The sequence below is a fragment of the Euleptes europaea genome, chromosome 10, assembly GCF_029931775.1.
Source record: "Euleptes europaea isolate rEulEur1 chromosome 10, rEulEur1.hap1, whole genome shotgun sequence".
In the NCBI taxonomy this organism is placed as follows: Eukaryota; Metazoa; Chordata; class Lepidosauria; order Squamata; family Sphaerodactylidae; genus Euleptes; species Euleptes europaea.
The window spans coordinates 47,398,136-47,413,197 of NC_079321.1; the positions used below are offsets into that span (position 1 = coordinate 47,398,136).

The 15,062-nt window shown below is 42.7% G+C and overlaps 1 protein-coding gene across 1 annotated transcript in view; it reads left to right on the top strand.

The window, feature by feature from the left end:
• The window catches only part of CD109 (CD109 molecule), a 95,301-nt gene that overhangs the window by 42,140 nt on the left and 38,099 nt on the right, over window positions 1-15,062 (top strand). The window contains exons 15-22 of the mRNA XM_056856180.1: window positions 225-377; window positions 1,561-1,635; window positions 3,867-3,930; window positions 4,147-4,297; window positions 6,674-6,788; window positions 7,797-7,910; window positions 9,139-9,354; window positions 14,517-14,670. Coding sequence (XP_056712158.1) covers window positions 225-377; window positions 1,561-1,635; window positions 3,867-3,930; window positions 4,147-4,297; window positions 6,674-6,788; window positions 7,797-7,910; window positions 9,139-9,354; window positions 14,517-14,670 — 1,042 coding nt within the window. The remainder of the gene's footprint in view (window positions 1-224; window positions 378-1,560; window positions 1,636-3,866; window positions 3,931-4,146; window positions 4,298-6,673; window positions 6,789-7,796; window positions 7,911-9,138; window positions 9,355-14,516; window positions 14,671-15,062) is intronic.

The window sequence follows — 15,062 nt, forward strand, 5'->3', positions numbered from 1 at the left end:
AGCTGCAATCCAAATCGCTAACTAACTCATTTCTGGTTCCAAAACAAGTCTCTTACATTATAGTTTGTTCCTAAAGATTTTATAGCCTGCCAGGATGTTCATCTGTGAAGGCAACACATGGGTATTTTTTGTTTGTTTCTTGGGTAACAGCCTGTTTGAAAGTAATCAGCCGTTTCAAATCACCAACTGCAGAATGCAAACTAACACAGTGTTTTAACCTGCAGATTAACATGTATTGGAGTAAAAATAAAGCTAAACCTTCTGAAAACATTACCCTCAAAATCAATGTCACTGAACTTAAAACAACCATTGGCCTTTTAGTTGTGGACAAAAGTACAAAGCTGATTGGAAAAAGAAGTGATATCTCAGAAGATGCTGTAAGTCTAATAGAAATTTTCTTGTGAAATAATCTTTGAAGCTGTGTAAATAGCATATGGTTAAAAAGGTGTTTCCTCTCACCATAGCCAAAGGGATTTCTGAGAAGGCCATTTTAAGTTAGCAGTTGCATTGTGACAAAAGAGAGGGAGAGAGTACAGTGGAGATTTCTTTATATTTACAAATATGCAAGAAGAACATATGGGAAGTCAGCAGACATGCTTAGAACAATTACTATTCCTTTTCGATTCTGAAAGAGCAGCATCATGAACTTAGATGCCTTTGGTTTTGGAACAAAATTTACTGAACAGGTTAAATTGAATAAGAAGCTTTGGTAATAACTCGGGGAAAGGCTTTCCCTCCCTTAAAATGTACACAGTATTAATTGAATTAATTTCTCCAACTGTTATCAATAATAAAAATGAGTGGTGGGTAGCTCAACCTTGAGGGCTGCTCACAAGTCCCTAGTAACCATGGAAAAGTGGCACAAGGCTCCAGTGCTGTAGCTGAGACGGGTGGGCAGAGTAGCCAGTTGCCAGGCAGCAGGCACAGGGAGCAGTACCTCAGACACCTGTAGAGTGTGGGATATTTGGCTGGCCGCTGCAGTTCTGGAACACTCCCAGCCCCTGCCGACAAGCCCTTTTAAAGGCACAGGCGCTACAAACCAAAGCAGAGGTTGTGACGCAAACAGGAAGGAGAAGGATTGGTGGCCCGGCACAGCAAGGCCCATGGATATGATGGCAAGGACACCTTTGGTGGGAGATTCCAGCATCCAGCAGCTATGCAAGCGGGGCAGGTACTGCTCACAACCTGAGTTTGATCCCGACGGAAGTTGGTTTCAGGTAGCCGGCTCAAGGTTGACTCAGCCTTCCATCCTTCTGAGGTCGGTCAAATGAGTACCCAGCTTGCTGGGGGTAAAGGGAAGATGACTGGGGAAGGCACTAGCAAACCACCCCGCAAACAAAGTCTGTGTTGGAAACGTCAGGATGTGACGTCACCCCATGGGTCAGGAATGACCCGGTGCTTGCACAGGGGACCTTTACCTTTTACCTTTACTGTTTTGAAACTTTTTTTGTATTTCATGCTTTTTCACTTTCCAGGATTTTTGTATATTGAATTATTAATAAGCTATTATTACTTTTTAAAGGTTTTCAAAATATTTACAGTGGATTTCTCCCCTTTTAGATATATCATGAACTAAGTCTGTATAATACAGCACACTATGACAACGAAGCCCAAAGTTCCTACAATGTCTTTCAGGTACAGTTCTAAAAGGTATACATTGTTTTCACCCTGCCCTCCCACCTCACAATGTTTTGGTGTTCAAATGAAAATTAAAAAATGTTAAGTTCTCTTTATATTTTAATTCTGAACAATGGCCTCAGAATGCACTTCAAAAACACTGCAAAATGGGGCCATGTAGAGATAGGGGGATTTTTCTTTAAGCCTGGGGAAAGTCCCATGTTTGCAGAAAATATATAATGTAAAAAAGGAGGTCTAAATTTGGTTAAAGAGTCTAAAATTTAAGAAAGAATGCCACCAAGATCTCATAAGACTTATGTTGTAAGATCTCAGTGGTCATTTTGGAGGTTGCTAGGCAATCCCAGCCAACATTGCTAAGGATTCCAAGCATGGGTTAGTGTCAGCAGAGTGGAGGAAAAGAGACAAACTAAAAAAAGGTAAGATATAAGAAGAAGGGATGGAAAAGATGGAGGAGGAACAAAAAATTGGAATGCTGAAGATGAGGGTATGGGAAAGAAAAGATGGATGGGGGCAGAGGCTGCTAGGGTGTCAAGAGAGAGACCATTTTAGAGGAAAATTCCAGCTAAACTTTCATTCCACTGCACTCTGACTTGTTTGCAGGGGTCAGCTACCCCATCAGTTGACGGTTACTGGTCAAGCCTGTTAATTAGCTCACACAGTTTAGCTGTGAATCTGGTAAAGGAGGGGGCAGCCTACTCCTGTCCAGAATATTCTGTGGAGACAGCACTGTGATTGGTTGAGGATGGTCAGAAGGTTATGGACAATTTTTTCTTTAAAGTATAGTCTGTGATGGGAGAAGACACCCCTTTCCCCCTTTGCATTTCTTGTTTTCCTCCCCTTACTCTGTCTGGGCTGCTTGAAAACTACTGCTGCATGCTGTGGAATGCCATGCTTTAGCTATAAGAAACCAACATCTTTGCTGTAGTAACTGAGTAAGTAGGTAGCCAGTTTAGCTTTATTATTTTCTGTGCATTTGAACTGGCACTGAACTATATGTGTTGTTTTTAAAAACTTTTCTTGAATTTCTTTAATAAAGCCTTCTTTGCTTTATGGTGTGTGTGACAGATGAGTGTGCTGAACCAAACCCAGGTTAAGTTTGGTTACATTACCACACCAAGGCAGGGTCAACTTTGGTCATTTATACATGGGTACTTTCACTCACGTTCGCCCCTGGTCTGTCTCGGTTGTTCCTTGGAGTTATGCATGTGTTTTCAGTCCATTAGAGATGATGTCATGGCCAGCTCTCACAAATCCTGGGACTTCCCGTTTATCTATTAACCTGATTCTTTTATCTCTTCTGAGATCAGCCCAGGTGAAATCCCCATGCATATGCAAAGTGCAGGACATGGAAGCTTGGGGAAGTGCCCTTTCTCTCACAGACAGCACTAATTACAGAGCAGCACTTCAAATGCTTTCTGCTTCCTCGGAGCTCTTCCTGAGCAGAAGAAAGGATTTTAAAAAAGAGGCTTGGGTTTCTTCCCCCGTTCCTTTTAGAAAACTCAGTGTTTTTTCTGTTGTTAAAATGCTTTTTAACATGGCAGTTGGGTTTCTGTGGGGGAATGGGACTTTTCTCTCACAGTAAGCACTACAGCCAATTACAAAGCAGCTTTTCAAGGGGCTGGGACTCAAATGCTTCCTGATTTGAGCTTGGAGACCGCTGGTGCATAGATTTGCAACAGGAAAGTGTGCGTACAGTGAGCAACGAACCTCAGGTTAAACTCTCATGCATAAACGACCTTTGACCCAGGGTGAGAAACAGAAAAGGACAGGTAGGTGGCAGGGGGCAGACAAAAGGAAAGGGGAGAGGGTGCAGGCACTGCTAGTGGGAGGTAAAGAGGAAGAGCAACAGGGAGAGAGGGAGTGGGAAATGAGATTCCTCCCTGCGAGTCTCTGCAGGTCCCCAACATGTAAAAAAAGTTTTGCTATGCAAGTCTTAATCTTGATTCAGTAGGTAAGTTCAAAACCAAATTCATTAGCATAAACATATTTTCAGATGCAATGCGGCAGAAGACTGCTCAGTCATTATGGCTACTGAAGGCTTCTCTCCTCATGCCCCACTGTTTGTATTGGTTTTTCCTTCTAAGTTAAAACATCTTCGTTTATAACATATAAAATATATTAAATTAATAAAATATTGTGAGGATAAAAAGTGTACCTATGTTATATGTTTTAATGTATTTATATGTTGTATATTTTAATTGAAATATCTTTTTATGTATGGTATTCAGAAATGTAACCTCTGGGTATTGACTGATGCCAGCCTTCCACGACGCCATGACCCCCTGATTTTCTGTAAGTAATGACAGATTATCTAATACATTGTACATAGTTCATGAGCTGTTGGTTGTAAAGAAAGAGAGTGACGTGGTTTATGATGTATGATGCAATGTATATATTTTCAGTATTTTGCCTGTACTTTTTACTGTACAGTCTATTTTGGTCATACAATTTATTTTGGTTGGTTATAAAAATATCACAAAATTACTGGTAATATTCTTGTTTTCCTAGATGAAGCGGAGTATGATGCTCTCGATTATCAGTTTGCACATGAAGAATCTACGAACCATCTGGAGCCCATATCAGTGTCTGCTGATTTTGGTAATCCTCATGTAAGAACAAATTTTCCAGAGACTTGGATTTGGTATGAAATCACACCAAGGTAACAGGAGAATGGAAGGGTTTTCTTCACATTTCTTTACAGCGGAATTTTTAACATACCATGGAGCAGTTTTCCATTTTTGCATTATTAACATTTGTGCATTGATCAGTGAAGAATTTTCTATCACTAGGTTATTTTCTATCACTAGGTTATTCATAGAGAGCCAGCACAGTGTAGTGCTTAAGAACGCAGACTCTAATCTGGAGAACCGGGTTTGATCTCCCACTCCACATTAAGCCTGCTGGGTGACCAATGCAATGTCAAACCACCTCTGAACATCTTGCCTTGAAAACCCTACAGGGTTGCCATAAGTCAGCTGTGACTCGACGGCATTTTCTACCACCACAGGTTATTCATATGATTCATATCTGGAAACAGTGAATACATGGAGATGAAGGAGGATTATGTAATTGAGAACCCAGCCAAAAGCAGAGGTGCCTCATCAGTCAGAGCACCTACGTGTACAGATTGTATACATATAGGGTATATTTTTAAAGGTATGGAGTTCCTGGAAGCAGAAAGCAGAGACAGTGGCCACTGCCCTACTGCCACTCAATGAGTTTAAAATGCCATCTGGGTAAAAAAAGCTACTATTAACTTGCTTTGCCTCTGTTACCAATCTTCCTCCAAACATTGGCTCTGTACCCTCTCCCCCATCTTGGGTTCCTAGCTCTATGCCTCCAATGTTAGGAGTTCAATCCGGAAAACTCCTTACCCTTTGAAACCAGGTAGACTTACTTGCTGCCACAAGTAGAAGACTTATTAATTATGAACTTTATATCAATATTAGTCTGACTTCTGGACTGATTGTACTGTTGGACCGGTCATAGTACTGGACAGGCTGCTCCTAGTCATCCTGTATGTTCCTTGCTAGAATATAAAATAGAGCATGTGTGGGAGAAATGAGGCTTGTCTTTCTCCCATCTCCCTTTCCTTTCAGCACTTTTAAGGTAGAATCATGACTAGAGCAGCCAGCTAGTCTCCAAGAGTTCTCTTCCAGACCAGATGCCAGATTCTATAAGTTTTACATATGAAAAACACCAATATTGGGGACGTTCTATAGACCAGATGGAATAGCATAAACTGCTAGAAAATAAAGGAATATACAATTTCTAATTCAGAAATTCCAGGTGGTGCGGAATGCTTTGTTTTGACTGTTATCGGAGCTAGATGGAGCATGCAAACTATGCAAAACAGAATTATTCAAGAGGGCTTTTCTGTACAGGGAATAGGATTGCACTATATAAAATAGTTCGTAAACTTACTTGGATAGATGATTCAGAACTGTGGTCTATACTTCTGTGTATAGGTTACCGGTGACTTTTGTCTTCTCGTATGTGACTAAAGTACGATAGGCTCAGTTTAGTCATTTTAGCTTCTAGGGAATGTTCAGCCTAGGGAAAGTTCATCAATGTTAAAGTTGTGTAATTCCCCAGCAGTCATTACTTTTGTCTTGATGTTCAGCAGTAATCCTGCTTTTGTACTTTCTGCCTTAATCTTCATCAGCAGTCATTTTAAGTCTCTGCTATTTTCTGCCAGTAATGTGGTGTCATCTGCACATCTCAAATTGTTAATGTTCCTTCCACCAATTTTCACTCCTCCTTCATCTAAATGTAATCCAGCTTTCCTTATATGTTCCACATATAGATTGAACTGATCGGGAGATGAAATACATCCTTGTCGGTCACCTTTGCCAATTGGAAACCTTTTGGTTTCTCCATATTCTGTCCTAACAGTAGCCTGTTATCTGGAGTATAGGTTGTACATCAAAACAATCAGATGTTGTGGCACACACATTTCTTTTAAAACCAACTGTAGCTTTTCATGATCCACACAGTCAAAAGCTTTACTGTAATCTATGAAACACAAGCTTTTCTACAACCATACATTTATGTATACTTTCATTAGAAAATTAAAATAATACTTTATAGTGTTTGCCCACCCAAATGCTAATGTACTTATATATAGCAGACATCCTTACTTCATGGAGTATTAATTAATCCTGAGATTTTATTTGAATCCAGTGAGGACTCCCAGGTGTGTATCCATTGCACGTCTACAACCATGTGTGTGTGTTAAGTGCTGTCTAGTCACTTCTGACTTAATGGTGGCCTTATGAATTAATGACCTTCAAAGCGTCCTGTTGTTAACAGCCTTGCTCAAGTCTTGCAAACTGAGAGTCCTGGCTTCCGTGACTGAGTCAATCCATCTCATGCTGGGATGGAAGCTGAGTACTCAGTCCTCATTTTTTAAAAATTTCCCAATTCAGCAAATCACCCACCAATTCACCAAGAAAAGAAACCCAAATGTACTAATAATTATCAGTGTCTGTACTTGCGGAATTACAAGGTTTTTCTGTTTTCTTTCCCTCTTCAGTTCTACGGAAGAAATAGTGGATGTCACTGTTCCTGATACCATTACTTCATGGATAGCCAGTGCTTTTATAATATCTGAAAATCTTGGACTTGGTATAACAAAAACACCTGTTGAGGTATCAAATCATTCCAGTCAATTCAAGTTTAATTATGACTTAAGTTATTTCTGAGCAGTCCTAGTTTTGGGGCACTAGGCCACCAAGTTTTCTCTTGGAAGGAATGGTTTATGTGGGTGGAAAATTGTCCATATTTTGTCCCAAATTAACCAAATGTACAGAACAAAACATATCAGCCCTGACAACAGATTTTTGAAATTCTGTGGGGGGAAACAGCTAGGGGAGGGCAAGTTACAACAGAAAGGTAGCAGGTGAGGAAGGGATTCAAGTACCTTCTCCAGAGGTTCTCATGTAGGATTCACAACATCCGTGATCCTTTGTTTTATGTAGTTGTTTTTAACAGTAGTCGAAGTGGTGCTAGCCCAGATAAAGTACCTCATGATAAAATCTTACTGAAAGCAAAATGAGTCTTGAGTTAATTGCAACAAAGTTGTTCCATTAGTATTAGCAGGACTTTGTTGTGAACTGACTTAGCTGGAAAAGGGCCAGAATGTTTACTGATTATTTTACTGTGGATCCATGATAGTTTTGATTAGCTTTCTTCTTGGCTGTGTTGAGATTTGTTAAGATGAAGCAGAGAGTTTTTGTTTTTTAAGCATGTAAGTAAAAAATTAGTGAGTTTAATAATATCTGAAATGACTGGGACCAAAAGTGTTTCAGATTTTTTTTGGCTGAGGGATACTCAACGACTAGCTAGTAGTTTAATAACATAACTAGGATGAAAATGGTCCCAGGACAAGAGAGAGCTGGAAGGGGGCTTGAGTCTGGGGCGAGGCTGCCTCCAGGTGAAAGTTTTCCTCCTCCAGTTTGTGTTGCTGACTCTAGTCCCTGGTATGATGGAGTGGAATGGCTGTTCTGCATTTCTTGGCAAACTCTTGGCAATGTCTTCCATTGCTATGTGAAGTTCTTCTAATCAGAAATGGTCTATGTTTTGAATGACTTGTATTGCGTTAACAATTAAACTTATGTACCACAAGGGTTCACTGTTGTGTAACTTTTGTTTTGTAGTTAGAAGTGTTCCAGCCCTTTTTTATTTCCTTGAACCTTCCATCAAGTGTTGTAAGAGGAGAACAGTTTTTATTGGAAGTACATCTCTTCAATTATATGAAAGAAAGTAGTGAGGTAAAAATACTGAAAAATTTATTTATTTTGTTTTGTTATTTCTTTGCTTTGTTGACTTTGCTGGGAAAGATCATTATCTACCTGAGACAGATTCACAGGCAACCTGTTTATATTGGATATTGGCCACAGAGGACAGGAAAAATACTTTTTTATTTTTACATCATTGCAAAAAAGAACAAAAGTGTCTTTGTTTTGGCTTCCCTTGACAGAAGCTGAATGGAAAAAGATTTTAAAGACCAAAGAGCTATTCTGATGTTGCATATTGCATAGATGTACAGTTTTTTGAAATCGTTAAAGTTATGAGGTGGCTGAGACATGTATTCTGTGTTTTAAAGATTTTGGAACTGGTAGGGAGCAAACTGAAGCCTGTTGATTCAGAAGTAAATCTCATTTGGCTCAATTGGTTTACTCCCAGTAAAGTATTTTCAGGATTGCATCCTAATTTACCTTTGGAGACCACAATAGAACTGCATTCCACAATTTTCAAATTTAACTTTACTGAAAACTACCTTTGTTTGCCCTAGCTCCTATTTGCTGCTACATCCAAAAGCAGGTATCTCAACAAATTACAGTTTGTTCCCCTCTGCAAATGGGGATTCTAAACTGGGATTAAGTTAAGATTTAGAATTCAGGTTTTTTTTTGTGGGGGGGAGTGGGGAGCAAATTCCAACATACCAACTCAAAGTCGTGCTATATTGAAGCTTGGATGGAAAACTGGAAAGTTTTCCATCAAGTTTTGTGCATGCAAGGAGAGGAGACTGGTGGGAGGAACAAAAAGAGCATGGTATTAATGTGTTTATTCCTGATTGCAATTTAATGTCTGAATACTTGTGATGTCTGAATGCAGCCTGTGACTCAGTATTCCTTGATGCCAGTGTGGCTCATATTTATTTCCTTCTTGCTATTTTTTACTTACGCTGTCTGAGTTTTTTTGTATTTCTGTCCCACATCCTGACATAATATCTGTCTTGTTCTCAGTTTTCCTGTTTCCCAGTTGCCCATTTCTTCTCCCTATCCCTCTTTGCATTTTTCATGGGTGTTGCTAGATATTCTAAGGTTGATGAGTGCTAGCAAGCAAACGGTAGAGGTTACTTCTCTATAATATCTTTTTTTTGCCACCTGGTAAGCAGTAAAATAGAAACAAATGGAAGTTTGTAAGAATACTATAGCATTAACTTTGCTAGTAACAGAAAATTAAGAGAACAACAACTCTGCTTCTGTTTTGTAGGTTACAGTGACCCTTGATAGAAGTGACACATTTGAAATTTTTATTTCTAATGATATAAATGCTACAGACAACGAACAATCAGTATGGGTACCAAGTGAAGATGAGAAGACTGTCATTTTCCCAATCAAACCAACGCATATTGGAGAGATTCCTATCAGAGTGACAGCAATTTCAGCCCTTGCGTCTGATGCTATCATCCAGAAAGTATTAGTGAAGGTAATTCAGGTGAAGATAGTATAAAGCTAATATTTAAAGAACATGTATACAAGACAGCTGAAGCACTTGGATAAATAGAACTTTCTCTCTCTGAGCTGCGAGGACATCTGATTGGCGGGTTATTCCGTTCCTATGCTCGGAGAAGGCAGGATTCACAAATCTTTACTTCCTGTCCCTGTGCTAGGACGGCCCCCCAACTTCCAGTTCTCTCCTGCCTTCAGAGGGAGAAGCAGTGTCAGAGCAAGCTTCACAGCTAGGCCTTATCTGTCTACTACCTAATCCCTATCTACTTTTTTCTTTCTACCTGTTTTTTCTAGTCCCTACTGTGCCTATCTTAACATCCAAATACCTCCTATTTCGATTTCCCCTGCTTTTCTTCAATTTTCTCTCTTGTGTTCGTCGAACCCCCCCTTTTTCCCCCTCAATACTGAGGGCTATGGCGGTGAGTAGCGATCTCTCGGGGGAGGAGCTCATGTCAGGGGATGAGGAACAGGTTGAGGGGCTCCTGACCTGCCACAAAAACGCCGCACTTGAAAAGCAGACCGCACAGGCGGTAGAAAGGGCGAAGAGGCGTGAGGAGACTGCACAGGCGGCCGCAAAGAGGAAACAGCGAGAGGATACCGCCGCTCAGGAAAAGCGGCGCAAGCGGGTTGCCGCGGAGGCGCCATCTTCTAAAAGAAAGCAACCTGGGGAAGACGGACAAAATGGTGCCAAAAAGAATCGAGTGGTGGAGGGCGCGCGCGCAGCGCAGGACACACCTAACACCCCCCGTTCGGCCCCTGGGAGTTACGAGGGTGTGGTGGAGGAGGAATCCTGCATTGCTGGTCCTTTGGGAGAAAATGCTGCAGGAGATACACGCGGTAATGTACAAGCCTCCCTTCCCCCGTCGGTGGGGGGGGGTCGGAAAACCAGGGCATGCTGGAGTTATTGAGAAGGGCTCTGAGGGAAGAGTTAGCCCATATCGCAGGCCCCTCGGCCAGATGAGTTCAAGGGCTTCCTCACCATCCAGGGCTTCCCTTTACTCAGAACCTAGTGTTTCTGCCTATAACCCTTTGGCCAACAAAAGCTGCAAGGAAAGCCCCTCCTTCCTGTACTGCTTCCAAACGCCAACCTGTTATATCCACAGAAGGCGAAGGGGAAAAAGAGGAAGGTGAATTCTCTTCCGAGGAAGAGAGAGAGGAGGGGGAAGATGGGGCCCCGGAGCAAGATCAGCAGTCTCGACTTTTTGCTAGTGAGGATTATCAAGCCCTCCTTTGCAAGGCCCTGGCTGTCCTCGACCTTCATGAGGATGAGGATTCAGAGGCTATTACAAGCAAAACCAAGTTCAGGGGTACTAAGGATTTTTTTGCTAGGATGAAGGCAAAGCAGAGGACTGTGCCTTTTCCTGAGTATTTTGAGGACCTGCTGCACTCAGAATGGGAGAAACCCATGTCAAACCGACAGGTGCCTGCCTCAGTAAAGAAAATGTATACCTTAGAGCCAAGAGCTATGGCCCTCCTGCAGGTCCCACTAGTGGAGGCTCCCGTTACAGCCCTTCAATCACCAAGCCTCATATCTGAAGATGGCACTGGTAATATTAAAGACTCCCTGGACAGGAAGACAGACTATTCCACCAAAAGGGCACATGAAGCAGTCGCCCTTTCCATTCAAGCCTCCGCTACAACGGCTTTGTTTGCCAGAGCTAGCATTATGTGGGCAAGGGAAATAATTGATTTAGTTCCCCAGGACAATAAAAGAGTGCTGGATGGTCTTACTCGATTGTTAAAAGCAATTAATTTTATGGCTGATGCGTCTTTAGAGTCAATGTCCATCTCTGCCAGGTCTCTCGTAGCAGCTTCGGCGGCAAGAAGAGCCCTCTGGATCCGCCCCTGGACAGCAGATAATGGCTCTAAGGCCCTGCTCCTTGGTTACCCCTTTGAAGGAGGCCGCCTTTTTGGTCCTAAGCTGGACTCCATTTTAGTTGAGACAAAGGACAAAAAGAAGGCCCTTCCCAAATACATCAAAAGGGAAGGGAAAGCCTCCTTCTCGTCTTCCTTTCGGCCCTTCAGAGCGTCCCACTCACTGGCGCAACCTAGACAGGACGGCTGGAGAAACACCTGGAACTCAGGACGAGGTGGTTCCTTTCGGAGGGGATCCAGATTTGGGAAAAGTTCCCAATTCCAAGCACAAGGGTCCAATAAGGCTAACAGATTTGGTGACAAACAGCATAAGCAATGACTCCAGCTCCACGCCAGTGCGGGGGAGACTTCAAGCCTTCGCAGACACCTGGAGATTGACAAACCCCGATGCCTGGGTATCAAGGGTCATGCAAGAAGGCCACAAAATAGAATTCAGATGCAATCCTCCAGATCGCTTCATTGTCTCCCCCAAATCCAAAAGACCAGAAAAATATCTTCGGACCCTTTCTGCGATTCAACATCTTCTGGAGATCACAGCCATAGAAACTCACCTTCACATCAACAGACTGGAGCTGAGGGCGATCTACAGGGCACTCCTACAATTCCAGCCGCTGATCGAACACCAACATATTCTGATCAGGACAGACAATGTCTCGGCGAAGGCACATCTAAACAAGCAAGGAGGGTCTCATTCCTCCTCCCTCCACACCGAGGCATTAGTCATTCTAAATTGGGCAGAAAAACACCTTGCATCGATCAGAGCCGAGCACATCAAGGGCAACCTGAACACGCAGGCCGACTGGCTGAGCAGACAGCAGGTGGACAAGGGAGAGTGGACCCTCAACAGAGCCATCTTCTCTCAAATTCAGGAGCGCTTCGGTCATCCATCAGTAGATCTGTTTGCCTCCGGCCAGAACCATCAGGTCGCTCGGTTCTTCTCCAGGTTCGTTCACCCAAGGGCGGAGGGAGTAGACGCCCTGGAATCTCCTTGGCTGAGGGCTCTACTGTACGCCTTCCCGCCCCTGCCAATCATCCCAAAGGTCCTGAGAAAATTGCGAAAAGAAAAAGCCCACGTCATACTGATTGCCCCACTTTGGCCCCGCCGACCGTGGTTCCCAGTGCTCAGAGAGCTCTCCATACAACAACCATGGGAGCTCCCAGTGAGCAGGGACCTTCTACATCAAGGTCCCGTACTCCACCTGGATCCAGCTTGGTTAAGATTGACCGCCTGGAACTTGAAAGGCAACGGCTGTTAGATCTGGGATACTCCTCGGAAGTCGTGGCCACAGTGTTGGAAGCAAGAAGAGACTCTACGAAACGTATATACAGCTTCACCTGGAAAGCCTTCGTGAGGTGGTGCAACAGGAAACACCTCGACCCAATCCAGACCACTACGATCAATCTCTTGAATTTCCTCCAAGATGGGATAGCTCAGAACGTAAAAGCGTCAACTTTACGACGACAGTTGGCGGCTATTGCCACAGTCATCCCTTACCTTGATGGGTTCCCTACCACCAGGCACCCTCACATTTCCACCTTTTTAAAAGGAGTTTCAACCCTGTTTGTTCCTACAATACACAGGTTTCTGACGTGGCGTCTGCATCTGGTCCTGCAGGCATTGACAAAATCTCCTTTTGAACCACTACGGGAAGTTTCCTTAACTTTTCTACTTATGAAGGTTCTTTTTCTGACGGCGGTGACTTCGGCCAGAAGAGTATCCAAAATAGGTGCTCTTTCTTCCAGAAAGACTTTATGCATTTTTCATTCTGACAAGGTCGTTCTACGCCCTGACCCGACATTTGTTCCCAAAGTCAACTCAAGATTCTATAGAGCACAAGAGCTCCATCTGCCGTCCTTCTGCCCTCACCCTTCCCATCCGAGGGAAAAGAACTAGCATACATTGGATGTTAAAAGGGCACTCCACATTTATTTGGATAGGACAAAACCATTCAGAAGATCCGAGGCTCTATTCATCTCCGTTACACCACCTAACAAGGGACTGCGGATGTCCAACGCCTCCATCAGCAAGTTCATTCGCCAATGCATACAACTCTGCTACCAACATTCAGGAATTCCCATTCCATCGGGGATCACAGCCCACTCGGTCTGTAGTGCCGCCACATCGGCAGCCTTTGACAGGCAGGCTTTGGCTGAAGAAATTTGCAAGGCTGCGACGTGGTCCAGCTTGTCCACATTCGTCAGGCATTATAAAATTAACACTCATCTGCAGATGCGGCCTTCAGGAGACGGGTACTCCAACAAGTAGCAACTGACGTGTAACCCACCCAAGATTATGGCAGCTTTGGAAGATCCCGCCAATCAGATGTCCTCGCAGCTCAGAGAGAGAACAGAGCCTTGGCTTACCTGTGAGGGCTCCTTCTTGTCTGAGCGAAGAGGACATCTGGCCCGCCCTGGGCGAAGAGCCGCAGTAACAACAGGATTTTAAGAGCAGAAGTGACTACCCTCAAGTCAAGGAGTGTCTACAGAAGTGACTACCCTCAAGTCAAGGAGTGTCTACTCTTCATTATTTTTTCAACTGTTACCTGGGTGTTGCTGTTAGCCTGTTTTTTATTGACTAACACCATGTTCTTTGTCTTCAGGTTTGTGAAGAAATTGTTAACTGTTCTTTCTACATGTTTATATTCTTCCGGTCTATGATTCATGCTTTGGAAGTCCTTGAATTGGAAGTTGGGGGGCCGTCCTAGCACAGGGACAGGAAGTAAAGATTTGTGAATCCTGCCTTCTCCCTGAGAATAGGAACGGAATAACCTGCCAATCAGATGTCCTCTTCGCTCAGAGAAGAAGGAGCCCTCACAGGTGAGCCAAGGCTCCGTTTTAGCACGGGTTGTTCCCGTTGCGGTCACCCCCCCCCCCCACATAGACGCCACAGAAAAGAGAGCTGACAAGGTGAAACAATTCAGTCCTGGTTTTCTGAGACTAAAGAATTAAATTTGATTCCATGAATATTTTAGCACTGCATATTGGGTGGAGAAGACCTGTCTTTTCAATTGAAACCTTGCTGCAAGTGTACAGTTACTCATCTTTAAGAGATGAATATATTGCTGTTTGATAAGATGCCATTCTGGCAAAATGTTACTTAAGGAATATATCAACACTTCTGAAGAAAAATGTGTGAGAAGATTTGGTATTGCATTCACTTTTTTCATTTATTAGTCCACACAGAATGTTGGAGCATCATCTGATCCTGATGTAGCCGATGGTTAATAATAATAATAATAATTCCATTTAAACTTCATTTTTTAGGCTGAGGGATTAGAACAGTTTTATTCACAAACCCTTCTTTTGGACTTCACCAAAAGAACTGGAGTTTTACCAACTCCTGCAACAGAAACTTTGATTTTCACTTTTCCATCTGAGGTTGTACCTGGCAGTGAAAGAGTGCAATTCACTATTGCTGGTAAGCATTTTCATCTTCATCTGTCAAATTGCCTGATTTCTTGTTAAAGAATAAATAAAGCTGATGGTGCTCTGGATGTCTACTGGTTAAATTAGCATGCAGGATATTATAGGATAAAACTGTGACCGTTCTTGAATCTGCAACTGGCAGAGGTGTTTCACAACAATTTTTCCTTGCCCCCTGCAGTGTTAATATAGTAGTTGGTCTGTTTTTTATGTTTACTTTATACATTTTTGTGTATCTTCTTTTTATTGTTTGCTATTACCTGCAAATGTGATGCTGTGTATTTATGATAATTTCAGTGGTTGTGTTCCAAAGGGAACAAGCAAAATAGTTAGCTCAAATGCTTAAAAGAAAGAATATTTTCTGTGGTCTTTATTGCAAGGGATGCT